This window comes from Panthera uncia, assembly GCF_023721935.1.
Source record: "Panthera uncia isolate 11264 chromosome A1 unlocalized genomic scaffold, Puncia_PCG_1.0 HiC_scaffold_16, whole genome shotgun sequence".
Taxonomy (NCBI): domain Eukaryota; kingdom Metazoa; phylum Chordata; class Mammalia; order Carnivora; family Felidae; genus Panthera; species Panthera uncia.
Genome location: NW_026057576.1, coordinates 710,653 through 733,902, shown reverse-complemented (window position 1 = coordinate 733,902; position 23,250 = coordinate 710,653). Strand labels below are relative to the sequence as shown.

Below are 23,250 nucleotides of genomic sequence, written 5' to 3'. Positions count from 1 at the left end.
TCTTCAGGGGGTTGATAAAATGGAGAGAGAGTTTGTTAAGGATTCCTTAGACACGATAGATTTTTTGACTAGGCAGTTTTGTTCTTTGCAGTGGCTTAGATTGGGATTGGTTCTGAGTGCCTTTATGCCAGTGATAGATCCCACCCTTTCTCTTTATATACAGTAAGAGAGTACATGTTTGAGCTTTTGGACTCCTGATTTCTTGACCATAAGCACATAACTAACTTAGTTACATGTTGTTACTCTGTTTTTTGATTTACCCTAGGTACTTTTATTTCTTTGGGTTAGTTGATTAATTAAGGCTTAGAGCAAACTAGAAGAAGGAAGGTAAATCTAGTAAGTCAATCATTATTCACAGATTTTGCCTAAAGTTACTTATAAATGGTTTTGTTTTACATGAAATACAATTCCTGGTAATGGCTTACATGTTGCAATTTTTATTTAAAAATCTTTCAGACATGAGGAAGAGCACCGTCGCCGTGAGGAAGAAATGATCCGACACAGAGAACAGGAGGAACTCAGGCGACAGCAAGAGGGCTTTAAGCCAAACTATATGGAGAATGTAAGTAAAGTACTAGTTAACTAAAATTATTTTATATTGTTAGGTGCACAGTGTATATTTAATTTCTTTGGATATTGGTTTATATATTTTTTAGTCTTCCTGAATTTCTCGTGTTTATGTTAAACTAATGATTTTGTTAACTTCTTACAGGTAATAACTTAAAAGTAGTTTCTGAACATACTATTAATGTTTTATGAAAGGATGTTAAAAATTTTCTACTTTATCTTTTTTTAATATATGCTACTAAATTAGAACTCTTGATAAATCTATATTCTCTACTTGATTTCATCATTTACTGGTATTAAAAATTCTTTGTATTAGATGATTTTAGATATTTACAAATGTAGAATAATATATACAAAGGTACACTAGTATGTGCTTATTACCCAACGATGACAGTTATCAACACATAGCTGGTCTTTTCATCTTTAAGTATACCCACTTTCCTGAATTACCATTATTTTTTAAATGTTTATTTATTTTGAGAAAGGAAGAGCACATGTGTGAGAGTGGGGGAGGAACAGAGAGAGAGAGGGGTAGAGAGGAAAGATCTCAAGCACGCTCTGCTCTATCAGCATAGAGATATATTTTATATTTTATAAAATATAAATAAAATTTATATATTTTATTTATTTTGTTGGTTTACAATTGGTTTCTTCAAATTGGCTGATAAATCTAGTGTTTTTAGTCTGTAGGTTTTCTCTTCCCCCTTTAAATTTTTTTTTTATCTTTTTAAGAAACAGATCCTTGTTGTATAGAGTATTTCACATCCTATATTGTGTTGAATTTATCCTTGCAGTGATGTTTAACAAGTTTCTTTATCCCTGAGTTTCTCATAAACAGGAGTTCCAAAGATTTGGTCTAATTCAGGTTTTTGTTTTGGGTAGGCAAAATGGTAGGGCAAACACGAATACTTCAAATATGTTATAATGCACATGTTCTTATTGTTAACTAACAGTCTTATTCTTCACCTTTAGATGAATGCCATTTTAACAGTCATTATTCTGAAAAATATTTACTAGTGTTTTTTTCTCTAGCTGTTCAAAAGCCATGATTCCTTAATATTATTAAGTCATGACTCTTTTTGCTGGCCTTCTCTGTCCCTGTTCTTCTGTCCCTAGAAAAATTTTAAACTTTTTTCATTAAGAAGGATACGCACAGAAAAAAATACATCCTAACTTGTGTAACTACAAGAAATTTTTATCTTAGCTTGCATCACGTCAGTATCCTTTGACTAAAAATTACGCGGCATTTAAATTCAGTTAGGAAAGTTTCTTATTTATAAATCATACTAAAGGTTTAATTGATATCTGAATTCCATTACCAAATTAGTTGAGCGTTTTAAGCATTATAAATTTTCTTTTGAGTAATTTCTAGCATTATTTTGCAATTCTCTTTTTCTTCCTTGGATACATAGTATTTGCTTATGATATATTTTAACCTGTGGCATTTGGTCTTTTGGTTGTTACATGTGAATATAAATCTGTTGGATTTATCAATGCGAGGATATTTTATGATGTCATGAGAGTATGTGGAATTAAAATTTTGCAGGCCCGTGCTCGCTTTGGCAGCACATACACTAAAATTTTGCAGGTCCATGTTTTGGAAACTAGTGATTACATGTTTTTATCTTCAAATACTATCAAGATGTAAACCACCTATGATAACATTTCTTAGGGAAATTATTTCATAACATGTAGGATTAGGAAATTCTTCCTTGTCCCTTTATGTACCTGAACATTTCTTTTCCTAAAGTGCTTGCTTATGGTTAAAGATGGCGGAATTATCTTTCTTACTATTCTTCTGGCATAAACTTTAAATTCTTGGAACACATGTGTAGCTATTTGTAATAACGTCATATACGTAAATCATTTAGGTGACTTAGGAAAAAAGTAAAATGCATTCTGTTAAACTTTAAGTTGGCTATATCATAAACTTGATTGCAGACTCTTCTTTGAAATTATTTCACAATTTTTAAAATACATACCACTTTTTAATATATGTTCAGTGGCATTTAATATAGGTATAATTTAATATAGGTATAATATAGGTATATAAGGGCAGATTTTAATTTTCTCTATTAAAAAATTATTTGGAAATGTTGCTACAATTTAAAATTGGAGTATGTAGATTCTTTAATTTGAAAACATTTGTTATGTTTAAAATTCATTTTAATGGTGGGTAAAATTTTACAAATATCCAGTGAACTTTGAGAAGAAAAGTATTTAAAATACTCATGATGGATTTTTTGGCATTTCAAAAATAGATTATTGTTTCACAAGATTATGCTCTTAGAAAATGTAGATGATGATCTATTTTAACATTAAGATATCTTTGTTTTCAAGTAGTCACTTAAAGCATATATTGCATATTTGAAGCATCATGAGATTAATTTGGCTAGAGTAGAAGTCAGCAAACTATATATAGCCTGGGACCACTGCCTAGTTTCATACCACTCTGCCACCGAGCTAAGAATGGTGTTTACATTTTAAAGAGTTGGTGGATAAGAAAAATAAAAGAATGTTAGAAAGTATTTGTGACTCACAAAACCCAAGATATTTACTCTTTCACCCTGTACAGAAGATGTTTGCTAAACCCTGGGCTGGAGAGTTGGTGCTGGGTTTTTTTGTTTGTTTTTTGTTTCTGTTTTTAATTAATATTCTTGTTAGAGCACAGCATTACTAGATTCTTAATTTTCTGAAGAGAAACTGTATTTAAAATAGTATGTAACAATGGAATTAAATATTTAGGGGAAAATATAGTCTCTGTTGGATTTTTAGATTTTTTTTGAGACTAGAAATTATAGATAGACAAGTTTTTCATCATTTTGGTATCAGTTTTATTTGGTTCCTAGCTTCATAATGCTTGTTAATATAAGCTAATGAAACACTAAAGAAATGTTAACAAAAGCTCTTTATTGGTCTTGACTATTCTTTGTTAATAGAGAAAACATTGAATTGTATCAGTTATTCTTCATTTACTTTGAAAACTGTCTTTGGGAAAAATTTTTAAATTAATGTTTGTTTTTGTTTTTAAAAGCTTTGAAATTAGGCCCTCTTATGTGCTTTCTCTTTTTTCACTGTTCAGTTTAAAGGGAGGAATCAAATGGTAAGTGTTCAGCTTGCCCAAGTAGTAAGAGTGAAAGTATAAAGTAGATTTACTTGGTTTAAGATGCCACCACTCATTTCTTTCTAATATTCCTATTAGATATATTCCAACACAAATAATAGTATGGGTTTTAAAGTATGAAATCTGATATTCATATTTTGTTCCTTGAATAATAATTTTTTTTTAAGTAATAAAACAGGGAAAACACACAGTCATGTCTGGTCATGTTTTTCTTTGTTAGCCTCAACTTTATCATAATTTTATGACATACGAACATATTTTTAAGGGTTTCAAAGATATGTCAGAACTTCGTTAACTAGTGGTGCCATTTTAATTTCATACCTTATTTCTTAGAAGTCAAGCTCTTTGATAATAGCTCTGGTAATCGTAAATTAAACATGTTACTTTTCATTTCTATAGCATAATATATTTTTGGCTACCATAACAATGTATATATTTTTGTGCTGTGCCCTAAGTACACTTAGGCTTATCTTTATTATAGCTGAGTGTATTTGAACCATTTTCTAGATAGTACTTACTAGATTGAGATTTTCTACTTACACAATTTAATAGCTTTTGAGGTTACTCCACTTACTATAGATTTAAGTAGTTTATTTTTTATTTTTATTTTTTATTTTAAAATGTTTATTTTTGAGAGAGAGAGAAAGTGTGAGTCGGGGACGGGGCAGAGAGAGAGGGAGACAGAGGATCCAAAGTAGGCTCTTTGCTGACAGCGGAGAGCCTCCTGTGGGGCTGGAACTCAAGAACCTTGAGATTATGACCTGAGCTTAAGTCAGATGCTTAACTTACTGAGCCACTCAGGTGCCCCTAGACTTAGGAGTTTAAACATTTAAATACTACAGTGTACCAGTCTTTTTCTGTGGATTCAGTTTGCCTTGGAGTAAAGTGGAGGTTTTAATTAGAATATTTTTTAATGAAGTTTCTTAGAGTAAACTTGGCTTTCTTGAGAAAATGATATTATAAAAACATGTACATGCTACTGTAGTTGTATGTAGTTGTATCAAGTAGTTATAAACTACCTTGTATAGGTAAATTGGGGCAGTGTTCTAAGACTTTAGAAGTATTTTTTTTTATTAGAAGTTTCTTTTTGGTGTGGTAAATATTAATATTTGTTTTTTAGTGAATAAAAGAATAGCCCTTCAGATTTTTGAAATACATACATGAAGAATATTGAAGAATTTTGAAGAATTTTTATTTTTGTTTGAGTAGGTGGGAATAGCCTTGGATATTTAAACATATGTACATCATAAACCTGAAAATAAATGTACATTACGTGCTAAGGCAGTAATTTGATCCAGTTATGTGTCTTTTGTTAGAATTGTTCCATTGTAGCTACCTAGTATGTTAGGCCAAAAGCATTAAAGAGATGTAGCCAGAGGCTAAGGGTATAATGCCTCTTCCATGGTAGTGTTTTTCAAATAGTGCATAATAAACACTCAGGGATCTTTTTTAAAAATGTAGGTTTTTGTCTTAGGTCTTCAACCTACAAATTGAATCATTTTGTGATTCTAGTAGAATCTAATGCATTCTCCGTTGATCACAGTTTTGGCTAAATTCACTAGTTTTCAACCTTTGCAGCACATCTATGGAACTTAAAGAAAAATGCCTGCGTTCCAATCCACTACATATTTTTGATACAGTGGGTCTGGGTTGGAGCCATGGGATCTGCATCTTAAGAAGCTCTTCAGCTTGCTTATTTTCACTAGCAAAAATAGACTATTAGCCATATGTTGAAATGAGACATAGTCAAAATATTGAAATAAGAATAGTAGTAGTTCAATTTTTTATGGGACCTGGGGAGTTGAAGGGAGGGCTCAGAGTCAATCAACTTGGGGAATAGGATTCATACACTTAACAATGTAAGTAGCACAACATTCTATGTGAATAGTGTTCTGTGGGATTTTGGTGTGACAACTTTGGTGTGAAAGTTGAGCTTTCAGCCTATATGTGGACAATACCTACAGGTATTGTCTCAGATCATACATTAACTTTTTAAACTTTGTTTTTTAAGTATTTCATCTAGACTGGGGGTTGACAGACTAGGGTAAGCCTGGTCAAATCTGAACACTGCCTGTTGTGTTTATGTTTTGCTTATAGATGCTTTGCCCAAAGATGATAGAGTTGACTAGTTGTGACACAACCGTATGAGACTATATCAAGCCTCTCTGGCCTGCAAAGCCTGAAATATATACTATTCTGGCCCTTTACCAAAAAAGTTTGCCGACCCCTGGTCTAGGTCCAGATTGTTGGGAGTTGGGAGGAATCTGTAAAAAGTGACTCATGTTAACCAAACTCAAAGAGTTTGTGAATTAAAAGTAAATTTATTAATCAGTATGCTTTTTTCCAGTGTTTTTAGAAGTCTCATTGAACAGAGCACCTCTTATCCTAGAATCAAAGTCCCTGAAGAGTCCAAATTAGTGACCTGAAGGTTTATTGGTAGTCATGGTTATAAATCAGAGCAAAAGTTATTAGAGGAACTGTTTGATAAAGCATCATTGCCCCACAGGTGATATCTTAGAGTTTTCAAATGCTTTCTTAGTAGAGACGTAAAGCATTGTTCTTTCAAATGTTCCCTTCTCTTGATCAGCATTGCCAAATTTGACCTATTTAATCAGCCACTTCTTTATGTTAGTCTTTTTTCCTCCTCCTTGAGTGGGCATTGTTTCTCTTAACTGATTTACTTACAACCCAGCTTTCTCTGATGTGCCATGTACAAAACTCAAAACAGAAACTCTAGCTAGTAATAAAATTTCATTAATAGATGTTGGCAGAGAGAACTGATGATAATCATTAATTACTAATAAGTAGGTACAAAGAACATTTTCTGAAATGATCTGTGAATTTTTGAGAGAAGTTGCCATTTTGTGGTTTCCACGTGGCTATTACTCCTCTTCCTATAAATTATTTAGCTCTAATAAATGATTTGATTTTATTGCAGAAGAAGATTATTTTTTAGAAGTCTAAATACCTGAAGCATTCAGAAAAAGGACATATTTTACAAGGGATTTTTATAGCATCTTCATTATTCTGTGGAAATAACAGAAGAATCATTTGCTGTAGAGCTTGGTGTCAGATTTAGGTGTGACCTAGGGGGGCAGGTTAGTACCTATTGCTGTTATAATAGTAGCTCAGTTACAGTGGTTTGGGCATGATGATGATGATGATCAAAATTATAGCATTTACATTGCAGTGATCTCCCATATAATGTTCTAGTTGTGACCAGTGTTTTTATTGTTAATGTTTTCATTTATTTACTAAAATAATTTAATGTGTTTCTTACAGTGAGACAAGAACTTTTCTCAATATTTGGGATGGAGCGTAATTGGAACTAGACTTATGCTTTTGTAGTCCAGTGAATACAAAAATCAATATGTGTTTATGTATGTTATGTTCATATATACTTTGGAAGTGATCGTTAGAATTTTGACGATTGGGGGTATTTGGGTTGAAGAAATGTATCACTTTTAACCAGCTGTTGACATCTTTGATCACTTCTCAAAAGGATTTTTTAATAGTTTTAGTATTACCTAATCATTTGTAGGGGAAAACCTCAAGAATTTTCAACCAAACTAGGACAACTGAATATAGGTATTATTTAAAGTTACTTTTTTTTTACAGCAGGCATAAAATGGGCAGTCTCTTGCAAACCAGGATGTATGGTTATCTTAATCATACATTATGATTACAAATAATGGTTTTTTCTTCTTCTGTTTTATCATTCATATTTAAAAGTCTTCCAAATGACTCCAAAGGGAAATGCTTACTGAGCCTCTCTTAAACTCTATACCAACTTTACCAGAGGATACTTTATTGTACTTAATTATTTTTATGTCATATTAGATGACTAGTATCTTTTTTTTGTCTTAACCTTCCATTAGAGTTTCAGAGAGGCTTATAATCCAGAAAAATTTCTTTATCTCTTTTTTTCTCCTGGAGAATGTCTGCATACACTTAGTGCATGCATAACCTTCTGTTACTACTCACCTCAGCTGTATCATTTTTAATAATGATTCTTTTTTAGTACTTACCACATTGCATTCTAATTATTTTCTGACTTTGTTGTCCACTAATTGATCTTTCATTGAGTTTTTGAGTTTGAGAGTGTTGCATTTGTCATATTGTGGTTACTTAGATGTAAACAGAGAATTAAATAGTTTGGTGTCTTATTTTTCAGATACCAGTGCAGCTTAGTCACATGGTTTTCAGTGTTGTTTATGGGCCACTGTACTTTGGTATTTATTGAATACTAATGTCTCATGTTAAACATCTGTAGTTTTGAAACGATTGGTGTTAAGACTATTGATGTATTTTTGTAGACTTCATAATGGAATCCCATAATGAAGAGTAAGTTTTTAAAAAACAGTCAAATAACAATTTTTGATGTTTGGTTTTCAGTACACCTAACTATTCATCGATCTCACTTGGATATCCCATCAGAGTGTTAGACTTACAGAAGGATTTTAGAGGTTTCCATTTAGTAAGAAAATTTGGTCACTGTTTTTACTGTGTTCAAAGTGCTGAGTACCATAGAGGATACAGAAGTGAATCAAGTTGAGGATTAGGTCTTTGAGTATTTTATTTATTTTGTTAAAAAAAATTTAATGTTTTATTTATTTTTGAGAGAGAGAGAGAGAGAGAGAGAGACACACACACAGCATGAGCGGGGGAGGGGATGGAGACAGAGAGGGAGACACACAATCTGAAGCAGGCTCCAGACTCTGAGCTGTCAGCACAGAGCCCTATGCGGGGCTTGAACTCAAGAACTGTGAGATCATGACCTGAGCCGAAGTTGGTCAACTGACTGAGCCACCCAGGCGCCCCGTGTCTTTGATTAGAGTATTGTAGGTGCAGAGTATCTGCATAGAGTGTACAGAGATAAAGCTAAAAAGTTTTGAGAGTCTAGGGGCACCTGGGTGGCTCAGTCGGTTAAGTGTCTTAACTCTTGATTTTGGTTCAGGTTATGAGCTCATGGTTCATGGATTCAAGCCCCGCGTCTGGCTCCATACTGACATCATGGAGTCTGCTTTGGATTCTCTTCCTCTCTTCTCTCTCTGCCCCTCCCCTGTGTGTACGTGTGTGTGCTCTCTCTTGAATAAACTTTAAAAATAAGTTTTGAGAGTATAGAAAGAGATTGCAAAGGGAGTGTCGAGTGCATTGAGTAGCCTCAGCACTGTTGTGGAACTTATTTGGGTGTATTTTTTTTAATGTTTTTTTAAAATTTATTATTGAGAGAGTGAGCAGGAGCGGGGAAAGGGCAGCGTGGGGGACGGGGACAGAGGCTCCAAAGTGGGCTCTGCATTGATAGCAGCGTGTTTGATGGAGCGCTTGAACCCACGAATTGTGAGATCATGACCTGAGCCAAAGTCAGATGCTCAACCAACTGAGCCACCTAGGCGCCCCTGAGTGTTTTTTTTTTTTTTCTTTTAAACTGATATGATTGGTTTATTATTCCACTGTGTTGTAGGTATACCTCATGTCTTTTCATTTGAAATGGTAAGTTCTTTGAATCGTACTTGGTTCAGAATGGTAAGACTTTTAGCTTAATGTTTACCTTTTTTGAGGGGTTGGAGAAGAGGAAAGTCAAGATTGGTAAATAGAGGTGTTTAACTAAAGTAAACACTTTTGAGATGTCAAATATGTATAATAAAACTAGTAGGAATTTTTACATATTAAATAATTTGAATTAAAAAGATTCTATGAAGACATAAAAATTTAGCTTGTTATTTCTGCTTTGTGACTTCTTAATGGAATACTTAGAAACCCCCCTTTAAGTTCTACAAGGTGATTTAAAAAAGTTTTTTTTTTTTTTAGGTCAGTCCCAATCTAGTATCTTCTTTACTTTATATTGAGGACATGAAGTTCTGTTGTGTCACCTGAAATATCAGAGTTTTATACCAAATTAGACTAAATAAATGTGAATGTCTATGGATAGTTATTATCTAACTGTTAGTGGCAGGAAACTTGGGTTTGTGAGCATTCTCTGCTGATGAAATGCATTTATTTCTGTTTAAAATATCAAGTAATTGAAAAGTATATGGGTAAGTTTGCCTGTACTTTGTCTTATGATATCCTGCACCATGTTGTACACCACGTTTCAAAACCTGTTTTCTGGTTGTAAATTTACCATGTTTCTCAGAAGGTAACTTCTTCATTTGTCCTGTTACTGGTTTTCCTAAATTCTGCTTTTAAACAATTGATATGCTTATAATAGTAGTTTTTCTTATAAATTTGTGTTTTAAATACCTGAATTTTATTTAGTTACCACTTAAATATTTTTAAAATTACTATAATTGAACCTGTTGTTTTGAGTTGTCTACTTAAGAAAACTATGTAATTTGTTAAAATTTCATAGCTTATGGTATACTAACTACTAAGATAATTTGTTTAATACCTAGCATCACACAAAGATTCCCCATTAAATATATACTTAATTCTTTATACATTGGAACACTTGTGCTTTGTTTGCACCTTCCACTGCTTTTTTCTGTTGATGGGACCAGCTTGGAATTGCTTCTTGTACAGTTTATATTTGTTCTTTTGTTTCATCTTTCATACCTTGGTCTGGCCAGTCATGTTAGTTGTTTTGACTTTGATAAGGAAATGTACTGGTTAGGAGGTTATGAGTGAAGAGTTGCAAACCAATTACCAGTATTATGTGAGCTTTAATAGGATAGTACTAAAAATACTGTGTTTGTGTTGTAGCTGATACTATCATGGATGATTTCTTTAAGAGTTTAGGATAAAATAACTAAATTTGAAGAATAGATATTCCTAATCAGTTTCAGTCTTTAAAAGCCTGTCTTTAGAGTTTGCTATGACAAGTGAAAAAAGATGATGATAATAATTTTGAAAGTATCCCTTGGATATGTGATTAAAACTCTTCTCAGCTGAATATAAATTTGTTTAAATATAAATTTATTCTCTTCTGTCTTTTGATATATGGTGGATTATTTATAATTAGATTTAATTAATCTTCAGTTAGAAAATCACTCTCTTTATTAAAAAGCAGCAATTAAGTTTTGAATTTGACAGGTGGCACCAGAATAATCTTTTAAGGTTCCTGAACCAGGCTTTAAAAATACATTGAATGAATTTAGATTCAGAGGTATGTTTTGAGGTTAACAAATGCAGTGAGCTAAGAGTAAGCCCCCCTTTTTGTATTTGTTGTTTCATTTTATTTCTGATTTGAAATTTAACAAGTAACAAAGTTTTATTTCATGACAAAAATTTGTAGTATAAATTTATATATGGAATTGATTATTCAAAAAGAAACATTAAATTTTTTTAATGGTTTTTATTTTATTAGTTTTTAAATATTTATTTAGAGAGAACGAGTTGGGGAGAGAGGCAGAGGGAAAGAGCGAATCCCAAGCAGGCTCTGCGCTTCAGTACAGAGCCTGATGCAGGGCTCCATCCTTTGAATCGTGAAATCATGACCTGAGCTGAAATCAAGAGTCGATGCTTAGCTGACTAAGTCACCCAGGTGCCTCTAAGAGACTATTTTTTATTAATTAATTAATTAATTGTATTTTATTTTACTGTATTTTATTTTATTGTTTATTTTATTTTATTTTATTTTATTTTTTATTTTTTTTATGAGAGACTATTTTTTAGAGCAGTTTTAAATTCATAGCAGAATTGAGCCGAAGATAGATTTCCCATATACCTCCTTCCCCTAACTTACCGACTCCTTCACTATCAAATTGACACATCCTTATCACCCAAAGACCATAGGGCTCACTCTTGGTGTTGCACAGTCTGTGGCCTTTGGCAAATATGACATGTACCCATTGTTAACACTATACAGGATAGTTTCACTGCCCTAAAAATCCTCTGTCCTCTGCCTGTTCATCCCTCCCTCCTTCCTTATCTTGGGCAAGCACTGATTTTGTTACTGTCTTTATAGTTTTGACTTTTTCAGAATGTCATATAGTTGGAATTGTAATATATAGACTTTTCATATTGGTTTTTTGGTAATGGCATTTTAGGTTACTCTGTGTCTTTTCATGGCTTAATAGCTTGTTTATTTTCAGTGCCAAGTAATGTTTCATTGTCTGGAGGTACTGCAGTTTGTTGATCCATTCACCTAATAAGGACATGTTGGTTGCTTCCAAGTTTTTGCAATTATGACTAAATTTAGTTGCTATTAACATCCATGTGCAGGTTTTTGTGCGGTCATAAGTTTTCATCTTTGTGTAAATACCAAGGTTTGTGGTTGCTGGATTGTATGTATGTATGTTTAGTTTTGTAAGAAACTGTTAAATTGTCTTCTAGAAAAGTAAACATGCCATTTATAATCCCTATCAGCAATACATTAGAATTCCTATTTCTCTACATCCTTGTCATGCTTTGTGTTGTCAGTGTTTAGGATTTTGGCCATTCTGATTGATGTGGTATCTCACTGTTGTCTTAATTTGCAATTCCCTAATGATATATGGTGTAAAAATATCATTTTAACAACCACATAACTGAAGAACATTTCTCCAGTATTCAGGGGTGCAGATATCATGGAATGCATGTATTCAAATTGAGGGTAAAAAAAATACCATAAATTGTATTTATTGAAAGACTGTCTCATGTTACTTAAAAACATCCCCCCTTCTCTGTCTAGTAGTGAGTAAGTAGTATGTTTGGGAAATTCTTGTTTTTAATTACTTGAAGTAGAAATTTTAAGTCTTCCAAGCATTCTCTGTTGGTTATGTTGGAAAGTTTGCATGCTATTATTTATATCAGTGGAAACATGTCTTACTTCCCTTTTTAGTTTAAAATTATTTTTATTTTAACAGTATTGTAACACTTTTTAAAGGAGTGAATAATTTCTTGGCAAAGATACCTAGTGGTTATTTTTGTAATTTTTCTTTATACCTATTTCTTAATATTTCATGTAATTGATTTTTATTCCAGTTTTTTTTCCAGATATGTTGTGTTTGTTATATAGTGAGAATTTCAGATACTAATAGTTTATTTCTCCTTAAAAGTTTAACTAGATATCTAATAATCTTATTATTCTTTTGTGTAAACTTCTCCAGTGAAGGAAAAGATAGATTTCTAAGTGCTAAATGAAATTTATATTTAGGAATGTTTAATGATAAGGTCGAATCTTGTTATTTCCCAAAACTTAGAATCTTCTCTAAAATTATATATCATTTAGTAGATTTAAATGTTCTGTATCAGTATTTTTACATCAAGAATTTTAGCATTTTCTCTATTAAGACATTGAACCTAAATGGTACATGGTGATCCCTTGTCAATCCCTAGAAGTTTCTTCAGAAGTGTACATGGAAGATGTTTACGGATTAAAGAATAATGATCCTTGTCATTCTAACAAGGATTTAGATTAATGAGTGTTAGATGAATATATTCTATCAACTCATTGCAAAGTGTTGTGTCAGTTGATACTATGTTGTCATTTCTGTAGCTCACTTTTCTAAACCTTAGGCATATAGTATAATTTATTTTAGCCTTATTTTTGTATTGTGTGAATTCTTTAAATTTGGTTATCTAAAAAAAGTAAACTACGAGATCTTTAAATTCACAGGTTGGTATCCTGAGTGTTAAGTATTAAAGGAAAAGATCCTATTTTACATAAAATAATGTTTAGTTTACATTAGTGCAGATTTTCTGCTGCTTAAATTTTCATGAGCAAATACTGACCGGAACTTAGAAGCAGTGGTTCTTAATCTCTTTGGTTTTGATATCTTTTTACACTGTTAAAAATTATTGAAGACCCCTAAGAGCTTTTGTTTAGGTTATGTCAGTCAGTGTTTACCATATTAGAAATTAAGAGAGAAACTTGACAGAAAATGGGTTGTAGTGGGAACAGTTGCCTTATATTATATTTTTGCAGATCTTTTTGAAGTTCCACTTTAATGTAGTGGGAAGAGCGGTATTGTTTTACTCTTTTATAAATTTATTCAATGTTTGACTTTATAGGAAATGGCTGGATTCCCATATTTGCTTTTGCATTCCATCTGTTGCAAAATGCTCTTTTGGTTGAAGTGCATGAAGAAAATCTGGCTTCACTTAGATAAATTAGTAAATGGAGATGAGTATATTTTAACATTTACAGATAATTGTGGATATTTTTGTTTAATATTACAGTGAAACTTGACAGTTTTCACTGTATTACAATCCGTTGGGCTGCCTTAAACTTTGAATGGATCTTTTACCAATGCATGATTTTGTAATGTCATATACCAAACATTACAAAAATATTGACCTACTGAGTTATGCAAATCTTCCATATTTTAATGTATTTTATTATACAAAATAAAAAACAAGTCACATTTTTAAAATATCAACCACTGATCTTATCAGAAAATGTGTACCAAACACTGTCCAAAAGTAGAGCATTCCTGTGATACCTTTTGTAAGCCAAAATGGCATAAAATGAAGAAGCAGTTACCATTAATATTTATATAAAAAATGTTTTGAGGGTTTCCAGGCCCAAAAAATAACCCCTTAGGCTTCTCTGAAACTTAGGACACATCTTGGTAGCTGATGCACAGAATAAGTCAAGTTAGAGCACAGATGTTCACAGATACAGGCGGCTTGGTGTTGAGATGTGAGTCTAGTTCCCAGGGAAAGAAAGAGCTTGGTCGTGCCAGTCTTGCTGCTCTAGGTTTGTGCTGCCTCTGAAATTGCTTGCTGCAAAACACACTGAACTTTATTTTTACTTTTTGCCTTTTTTCCATAAAAGTGAAAATATTTGGATGCTGTTTGGTTAGCAGAAACACTACAAATGTAGGTGTCTCATAAAAGCTAAGTGGTGTAATGCACGCACACTTTCAAAAAGCAAGGAATACCTGTACACAAGTCAGTAACCATAGTTTGTCAGATGACATCTTGTTCAGTTTGCATCCCAGTCATAAGAATGGTTTTTCTTGAAGAAGAACCACCCTATTTCAGAATGCAAGCAGAAATGCTTTATGTATGTATCTTGTTTTCTTGCATAGATTGTTAAAAAGGCATGTGGTGGTTTAATACTCATTTTAACTGCTTCATCTAGGTACTCATAGTTGAAAATTTAAAACTGCAGTTTGTGTGTGAAGAATACAATGATAGTTACTAGTAAAAATTGAATTGAAGTGCCTTAATTTGTGCTAAAATCTCAACATTTTTGCCTGTCATTGCTTTTGCATCATCCACACAATAGTTGATAGACTGAAAAGCCCAACTAGATAAGAGTCTTATATCCATGTTCTAGTGTTTATTTTTTTTATTATTTTTTATTATATATTTTAATTTTTTAATTTATATTCAAGTTAGTTAGCATGTATGTTCTAGTGTTTAGTATGAAAAGTTTTGAATTTGTGTGCTTCCTGAAAAAGTCTTGCGGACTCAGTACTCACATCAACCACACTTTGAGAATCCACTGTTTTAATGGAATGCCGCTTTGATATGTGGTTCTGGAAATTAGTCATATTTTACTTACTTTTGTGGTCACCTGTGAATATAAGCATAGTTCAGTGACAGGCTCAGGAATACATACATACAATTAAAAAAAATAATGTCTTTTAAAAATTTTAATGTTTATTTTTGAGAGAGAGAGAGACAGACAGACAGACTGAGTATGAGCGGGGGAGGGGCAGAGAGAGAGGGTGACACAGAATCCGAAGCAGGCTCCAGGCTCTGAGCTGTCAGCACAGAGCTGTACGTAGGGCTCGAACTCATGAACCACGAGATCATGACCTGAGCTAAACAGACGCTCAACCAACTGAGCCACCCAGGTGCCCCAGAAAGGCACAACTTCTTATGAACATAGAATAAATTAAAAACCTTGCCTTTTTTAGTCTTTGTTGGAATCCTTGAAAAAAAAAAATGAAGCTGCTTTGTGAAGGTGAAAACTTTATAAACTCTATTTTGGCAGAATTTCATAGGTCAGTTCAAACTTGAGTAAGTTATTTGACAGTGCTGTGCCTTAGTTTTATGATCTTTAAAATCAGATAACAGTAGACCTATCTTACAGGGTTGCTATGAAGAGTAATTGAATTAATTAAACCAAATTTTTATCATAGCTTTATTATCTTGTTACAGTGCAGTCTTTCAAAATTTGGTTTATATTATGCGCCAGTTATAACTTCAGATATTAGAATTCATGGAAGTGAAGGTCTTGTGTATTTCTTTTTGGATGGGTACATAGTTACAGTGAATTTCAAGTGTTTCTCACTGACATTTGATAAATCAAGTTATAATGAGAAGTATTGTCTTAATTTTCATTGTTTAACCTACCCTTAAATATAATGTGATTCTTGCATTTTACTAGAAATAAGTAGCAGTGAATTTTTAGAAAATAACAGTAACCTTAAGACATGACCTTATAGGAAGCCGAAAAGTTCTTTTGCTCTTTCTAAAATAGCTAAAAAATAATCTGTCATCTAATTATACCATCTCATTTTCTTAGTCTTACATGTGAAGCTGTATAAAATAGTACTTGGTACTTTTCTTTAAGGAAATGTCAACAATACTAAGTATGGAATATATGTATGTTTAGTGGAAAATGCTATAATATATATATTGGTGTTTTAGCATAGTGATAGGCTACATTAGCATGGATTATCATAAGACATTCTGATTATCTCATTTAAAGAAAGATATTATAGAACTGGAATCAGTTTCTAATAGAGCATCAGGGAATGTTATGGCCACTGTTGAATAATTGACTTAAAATCATAAATCTAGGGGCACCTGGGTTAGTCAGTAGAGCATGTGGCTCTTGATCTTGAGGTAATGAGTTTGAGCCCCACACTGGGTGTGGAGAATACTTAATTAATAAAACCTTTTTTGAAAACCTATATAGTCTCTCCAGAATTCTGCTAATGAAGGAAATGGAATAGAATAATTTAAGAACAATTTTTTAAAAGTACTTTGTGAATAATAAAGCTAAATGTTACTTTGGAAAGTGATAGGTAAAGCTGAAATTGTAAGGAGATAGTAAAAAAGTTGTCTCCCTCCTTGCCCCCACCAGTGAATCACAGGCATCCAGTTAGCATGTCAGAATTTATAAGGGAGATTTGAAAATTGAAGTCTCAAACAGTAAGACTGTCATAATTACCATGTTAGTGGCTAGATGCTGCACTTCTCATCTTTAATAGTTAAGGCAAATCCAAAAGTAAAAATACAAATTATTAATCCCTTATTCCCCAAAAATGTCATGATCAAAAAAAAAAATCCATGTATTTTACTGTGGTGTTGAAATGGACCAGCTTTTCAGTAACAAGAATCTGCTATAACTAATACCTGGAATAGTTTGGATATGCTGAAGCAGTCCACATTTTATCAGGTTTTAGTGATGAGGAAAGACAACTTGGTTTGATTTATTGATGATAGTATTATGTGATCATAAAATAGTATTTTCCATATGACTTCATCAGAAATCCATTCTATAAAATACTCTAGCTCTTTTGCTAGTCAGTAGTGTCCATCACTAGCCGGAAGTTTTATGAGAAGAGACAAATTTGTTTTTTGTGAAGTTTAAAAAAAAAACAGTCTAAAGAAAGATTTGGGATTTACATTTTCTAAATAACGTGATAAAACATTTCTTTATGATGCTGTGTGATGTTTTTCTTGTAACAGTTTCATTCAAAGTTACGTTTTGAGACATATCTATTAGGTTACATCTGGGCAGTTGATTTGCTGCTTAATGGCATTTGTCTACCGTAAGCTTTTCTTTATTTCTAGCTTTTATACGTGCTTTCACTGGTATTTTGTATTACTAAGTGGAATTTTAAGCACATTTTAATAAAATTGCTTTTAAAAGTATAAAAAGGGTGCTTTTTAAAGATTTAGACATTGCTACAGTTGTCTCAGAATGTGTTTTATGATTGCTACATTTAACACTGATTTGATAATTGAAAAGATCATTAAATAATAGTGCAAATTTCCATCACAGTATGTTGAGTAATTTCACCTAGAGATTTCATTGAAGTTACTTCTATGTAACTACTGGTAGTAAATGAAGTTTCTTAGAAGCAGTTGAATTTTACTGAAATTTAAAACATTTTGTAATTTGCATGACCTTTGTATCACTATTAACCTTAGCATTTTGTTTCAGAATTTGGCAACTGTGTGAGAACACTTTTATTTAGATTTCCAAATAAAGGAAGCAGTGCTATGTTGAATTTTTAATAATTGTGTGCTGGGAGACTTTCATGGCCTGTATAGGTCATATCTTGGGTAAAACGATGCTTGGATATTTGAATAAAAACGCAAGTGTGTATTACAGTATTTCTAAAATGAAAATTGTCTATAACTTTAAGCTTAGTGCCCACAGCTGTTTGTGTTGGATGTTTGAAAACATTTGCATATAAAAGGATTAACGGTCATTTCTGTTTTAAGACTTTAGTGAAATAGTGGGTCCTGGTGGTTATTAATGCTAGATTTTTCTTTTTTGGAATCTAGCCATTGATCTGTTGAACTAAGAACATTAAAAACATCTGTGGTAGATTTTATGTAATCTGACAGTATAATCTAGCAGTATAAACTGAATGCTCTAAGCACTGTGGCATATCGAACCTGGGAGACCGAAGTTCTTTTCAGGTTTATTAAGTAAGTGATGTTGGAAAATTTAAAATTTTTTTTTTAATGGAAAGTGATGTCCCAATTTATTCTTTTCTTTCTGATTTTAGATGGGAAATGTAAAGTCATAAGATCGATAGGTTGACTGTGACAACTATGCTTACTTACAGAGAGAACAGGAAATGAGAATGGGTGATATGGGTCCCCGTGGAGCAATAAACATGGGAGGTAGGGATCTGAAGCAAAAGTCTTCTGTAACTTGTAATTCTTTGGGGAACTGTACATGCTGTTTGTGGTATCTACATATCAGTAACAGTCTAAAATTTGGAACCAACATTTGTAACAGTGAAATCTCATATATTTAGTAAGTTGAAAAAAATAGAAGTACATTAAAAACAGTGTGCCTAAAAACACCATTTTCATTTTGTTTACTTGACGGCTAAGGGTATATTATATTTTAATAGATTTAATGAAACCTGTAACCAGGTTTTGATACAACCTGAAACTTGTTCAGTCATTGCATGGTGTAATGCAGCTATGTTGTTGCATTTTTTAAAAATCAAACTTCATGCTTTCAAATTGGCTTTTTTACCTTAGAAATTGATAGTTCCTGACTTTGTAGTTTCTTTAAACTTTTTGAGACTATTTTATAAATTTCTATTGGTAAGGTAACCTTTTGTGTAACTTTGGAGTTATTTTTTATTCGTTTTACTGAATGTTTAACTTATTTTGCCGTAACCTAACGTATTGTGCACAGAAGTACATTGTTTGGAGGCATCTGTGACATGTCAAGGAAATGAGATGTGTCTTACACATCTAGGCTAATGCATAACTTTAGAGTTGATGTAAAGGTTTTATGAAAGTGCCTACATTAACATCTCTACTAGTGAGGGATACTGTATCAAGTGAACAAGGTGAAGGGAAAATAAGTGTGGGATGTTTTTGTAGGTCTTTTTAAGTTTGAAATGTTATATGCTTAAAAGTTAGATAAACTTTTTATATATTCATTTCATATTGTCCCATAGAAGCTGTCATTAAATTAAAGTCTTTACATAACATAATGTGAAGGTTAATTACTGTAGCATTCTAATATGCATAATATATACACCCACTGAGAAAATTCTGATTGTACTTAGAATATGTGGTGTAGAGAGTAAAAAAACCTTAAAGCATCTAATATCTGGAATTAGCTTTTTCTGTGATCAACCTTTTCCCCCTACTTCTCATGCCTGTTTCTTTGCTGCTTGTAGTCAGATCATCTAAAATTGTATATTGCTGTTTACTTGGTCACTTTTCTTACCTGCCAGTAAAAAGTTACTTAGCATTTCTGGTATACAAAGGAAGCATGAAACATGGCCCTTACTCATAAAGATCTTAATTGTGATGTTAGTTGCGATGGAAACATGAAATAATTAGTGAACAAAGAATACAGAAGTTCTTCAGGCTTCGTTCTAGTACATAAATTCTAGAGGCACAGTTGAATATATAGTAATGTACAAGAAGTTCAATTTTAAGTCTTTTTCAAAGTAAACCATAGAAGGTGTGTAATACAATCCAGGTGCTTTTAAGAGTTGTAAGTGTGAGGTTATGGATTGTAGGTACCTTGAAATACCATTATAATTATTAGGTTGCTGTGAACATCAGAAACAAATGAATTATTTCTGATGTGCAGAGGCCTTGAAAACATTCTGACTGCTTGATTAGCAACTTTATCAGAAGAATAATGAGAATATACTTTTAGATTCCTTATTAAGAATTTAAGAGAATTAAAAATTTTTAGGGCATTTTATTTTACCAGAGAACCATATTACAATTGATCACTTTCTCAACTCTCCTAAAATCCAGTCCATTTAATTTCCTCCTTTTTACATTTTATTCAATCTGAGGCTTTATCCTAATGGTTTACTTATGAGTCATTATCATTCAGTTGAATGTCACTGTCAAATCAGTAAATTGTCATGTCCTACCAAGTTATGTTGATGGAATGTGGAAATAGACTTTCTGGTGTATCACCAGTTTATCTACCAAGGAAATCACAGATTATAAAACTGCTTTTCAGGGGACCAGATAATTCTAACATTTCTTAGATCTTTAAATTTAGTTTAATATAGCTGTGTGATAGAAAGCTTAATTACTAGAAATAATACTCTAATTATTGATAGCTGAAAATGTTATTTTTGATTTTTTTATTGTACCCATAGTTGTATAGCTATATTTGAATCTTATAACAGTTAACATTTTATTAAAAAGAGAAGTAAACCTAACCCTTGATGTGTTCTTTTAGGGAAAGTTAAGATTCCTTACAGATAATGTCTCCATTCTTCTTCATTTCCATGTGAGAGATGTTGTGGAAATATTTTTTTAAATTAAATTTTATTTTATTAAAAAATTTTTTAAGGTTTATTCATTTTTCAGAGACAGAGAGTGGGGGAGGGGGGAGAGGGGCAGAGAGAGAGGGGGACACAGAATCCGAAGCAGGCTCCAGGCTCTGAGCTGTCAGCACAGAGCCCAACGCGGGGCTCAAACTCAGACTGTGAGATCATGACCTGAGCTGAAGTGGATGCTTAACTGACTGAGCCACCCAGGTGGCCCAAGATGTGGGATTCTCGTAAAAATTTTTATTTATTGCTCTGCTGAGGGAATAGAAATATTCTTGGATAGGTAGTGTAGATTTATCATTAGGAACATTTTGGGATTAAGGAAATAATCTTCCCTATGCAGTGGCTGGGTTCCTGGGGATTGAGTTGAGAAAGAGTCAGTAGCATATATTGCCAGGGACTGGTAGGGAGTAAGAATTTTTTCTCACAGCTGCTCCCTAGGCTCAGTCATCTGTAGGATTCAGCTGCATTAAGATACTGTGTAGAGTTGTGGGTTTGAATGAAAATGTCAGCTCTGGTTACATTGTGTTTTTGAGAAATTGAATTCTGAGTGTCATAAAATTGACCTATCAAACGAAGTACTAGAAGAAAACTCTTAAGTTAGAGTCAGTCTTTGTTACGAATTTTTGATGAAAAAACGTATGAGTACTTTAAAAATAACAAAATTCAAAGTAGATACCTAAAAATGTTGTATTTGAAACCATTATAAAAATAGTGTTACAGCTCAGCCACTATTGCAGTTAACATGAGGCCAGGTGGATATCTTTTTGATGAAAAAATTTGAAGTATATCTAGTTGTCCCCATTTCCAGAATTTTAGCATGTCAAAAAAATTTCAAATAGCTGTTAATATTTATATTTGGTTACAGTTGCTTTTTAAAAATAAGCTTTGTCATGATGAGCTTTTTTTTTTTTTTTTTTTTTTTTTTTTTGGTTTAGATTGCCTATTTCTACATAAAGTTAAAAAACAGTACCTCCTATAGTTTTGGGATATATTCAGTAACTTACATAAAAGTCAAGAGGTTAGTTTTAGTGAACTTTATATATTTATTCGTAGTTTCCAAAGTGCTAATCCTTTGCTGTTAATGTAAACTGGTAGAGTATAGTCACCATTGTAAGGGAGTAGTTGGTTAAAAAGCAGACTATAGCAAGTAATACTCACATTTTAAAAAAATCTTTCAAGCTTTGACAGTCGCAGATATCCTGAAATAATTAATAGTTGTTTCACTTGTTTTGTGTACATTTGATTTGGGGATGAAAATTCTATAGTGTAGGTAATGCACTGTTACAGAGTAGATAATTGAGCATCCATTCTCGAAGAAGGAAAATGATTTTGGTAATAGTCTTGCTATATAGTTTGCATAAGTATTGTTAAATTTTTAATGTTTACTAAACTAAGATAGGACAGCTCTAAGTATAGATTGTTTTGCGTAGATGCATTTAGCCCAGCACCTGCTGGTAACCAAGGTCCTCCTCCAATGATGGGTATGAATATGAACAACAGAGGAACTATACCTGGCCCACCAATGGGTCCTGGTCCTGCCATGGGACCAGAAGGAGCTGCAAATATGGGAACTCCAATGATGCCAGATAATGGAGCAGTGGTAATGTATCATAAACATTATTTTGATTATATTCAGTAATATATACTTTTCTGCCCCAAAGGTAACTTCACACTTAACATAATTTGGCATCATTTATTTTGGCGGTAAAGATCAATATCCACTGAAGAAAAAGTAATTTTGTGCAATTACACGTTGACTTACGTGAAAGGCAATTTTTAAGTATCACAAGAATTAGGATTACCAATCATGGTATGCTTTTGTACTTAAGTATATGGCCAATATACATTTTAATTATAGTTATTTTTATATTGCTTTTAGTTTGTATCCACCTCTTACCAGTATTCAATGTAAAGGTCAAGATTTTAAGATTGTGTTCTTTTTCCTGTGTGTAGACTCCTTACCTTTGGTGGGGAATAAAACTCCAGTATGTGTGAAAACACAGTTTTCTGTAAATATTTTTTAATAACAAGATTACTTATGATTCATTTCAGAGAATTTAACTGTAAAATAAGGTACTTTAAGGTTGTAAAATATATTTTAAATTACACTTTGCAGTCTTACAGGATTACTAATTATATTTGTTATAAAATTTAAAGTATACAGTTTTATGTGTTGGTTTGAGAGTGTGAAGATATCTTTGTGTGGGTTAAGTAATTGTAAAAGCAAAATTTTTCAATAATAGTTCTTATTTTGAGTATCAGTAGCAAGACTAATAACTTCTCATTTCCTTTAAAGTCTGTCACTATTTAAATGAGGTTTTCTATTGGCAAAACATTGTTTCATTTGGTTTTTGTTAATGGTTGTTCTAAATAGCATTTAAAGGAAAATTGGTAATGAGTGTATACTTTGAAAGGCAGTTTTATTTTGGAACTACCACAACATGTGTTAAGGCGCCATTGCTGCTAAGAAAGAAAAAGCACTGCCAGTTAAATTCAGAAATGCCATTGACTGTAAATCCATACTGATTTCAGAGATATTAAAAGTGAATGTGTGTCTTAGGATTGACGGATACAGTGTTTCATCATTTTTAAATTTATTTACTTTAAATGCAAGTCTTTAAACATTTTGGAAAAATTGGACATGGTAACAGTTTTTTATTT

General features: G+C 32.4%; 1 protein-coding gene across 4 annotated transcripts in view; it reads left to right on the top strand.

Annotated features, from left to right (window-relative positions):
* The window catches only part of PSPC1 (paraspeckle component 1), a 105,204-nt gene that overhangs the window by 48,484 nt on the left and 33,470 nt on the right, over positions 1 to 23,250 (top strand). For all 4 annotated transcript variants that reach the window (XR_007461039.1, XM_049646695.1, XM_049646694.1 and 1 more), the window contains exons 6-8: positions 457 to 562; positions 18,379 to 18,436; positions 22,020 to 22,189. Coding sequence is in view for 3 of the 4 variants with exons in the window: in XM_049646695.1 (XP_049502652.1) it covers positions 457 to 562; positions 18,379 to 18,436; positions 22,020 to 22,189 (334 nt within the window). In the remaining variant the exon portion in view is untranslated. The remainder of the gene's footprint in view (positions 1 to 456; positions 563 to 18,378; positions 18,437 to 22,019; positions 22,190 to 23,250) is intronic.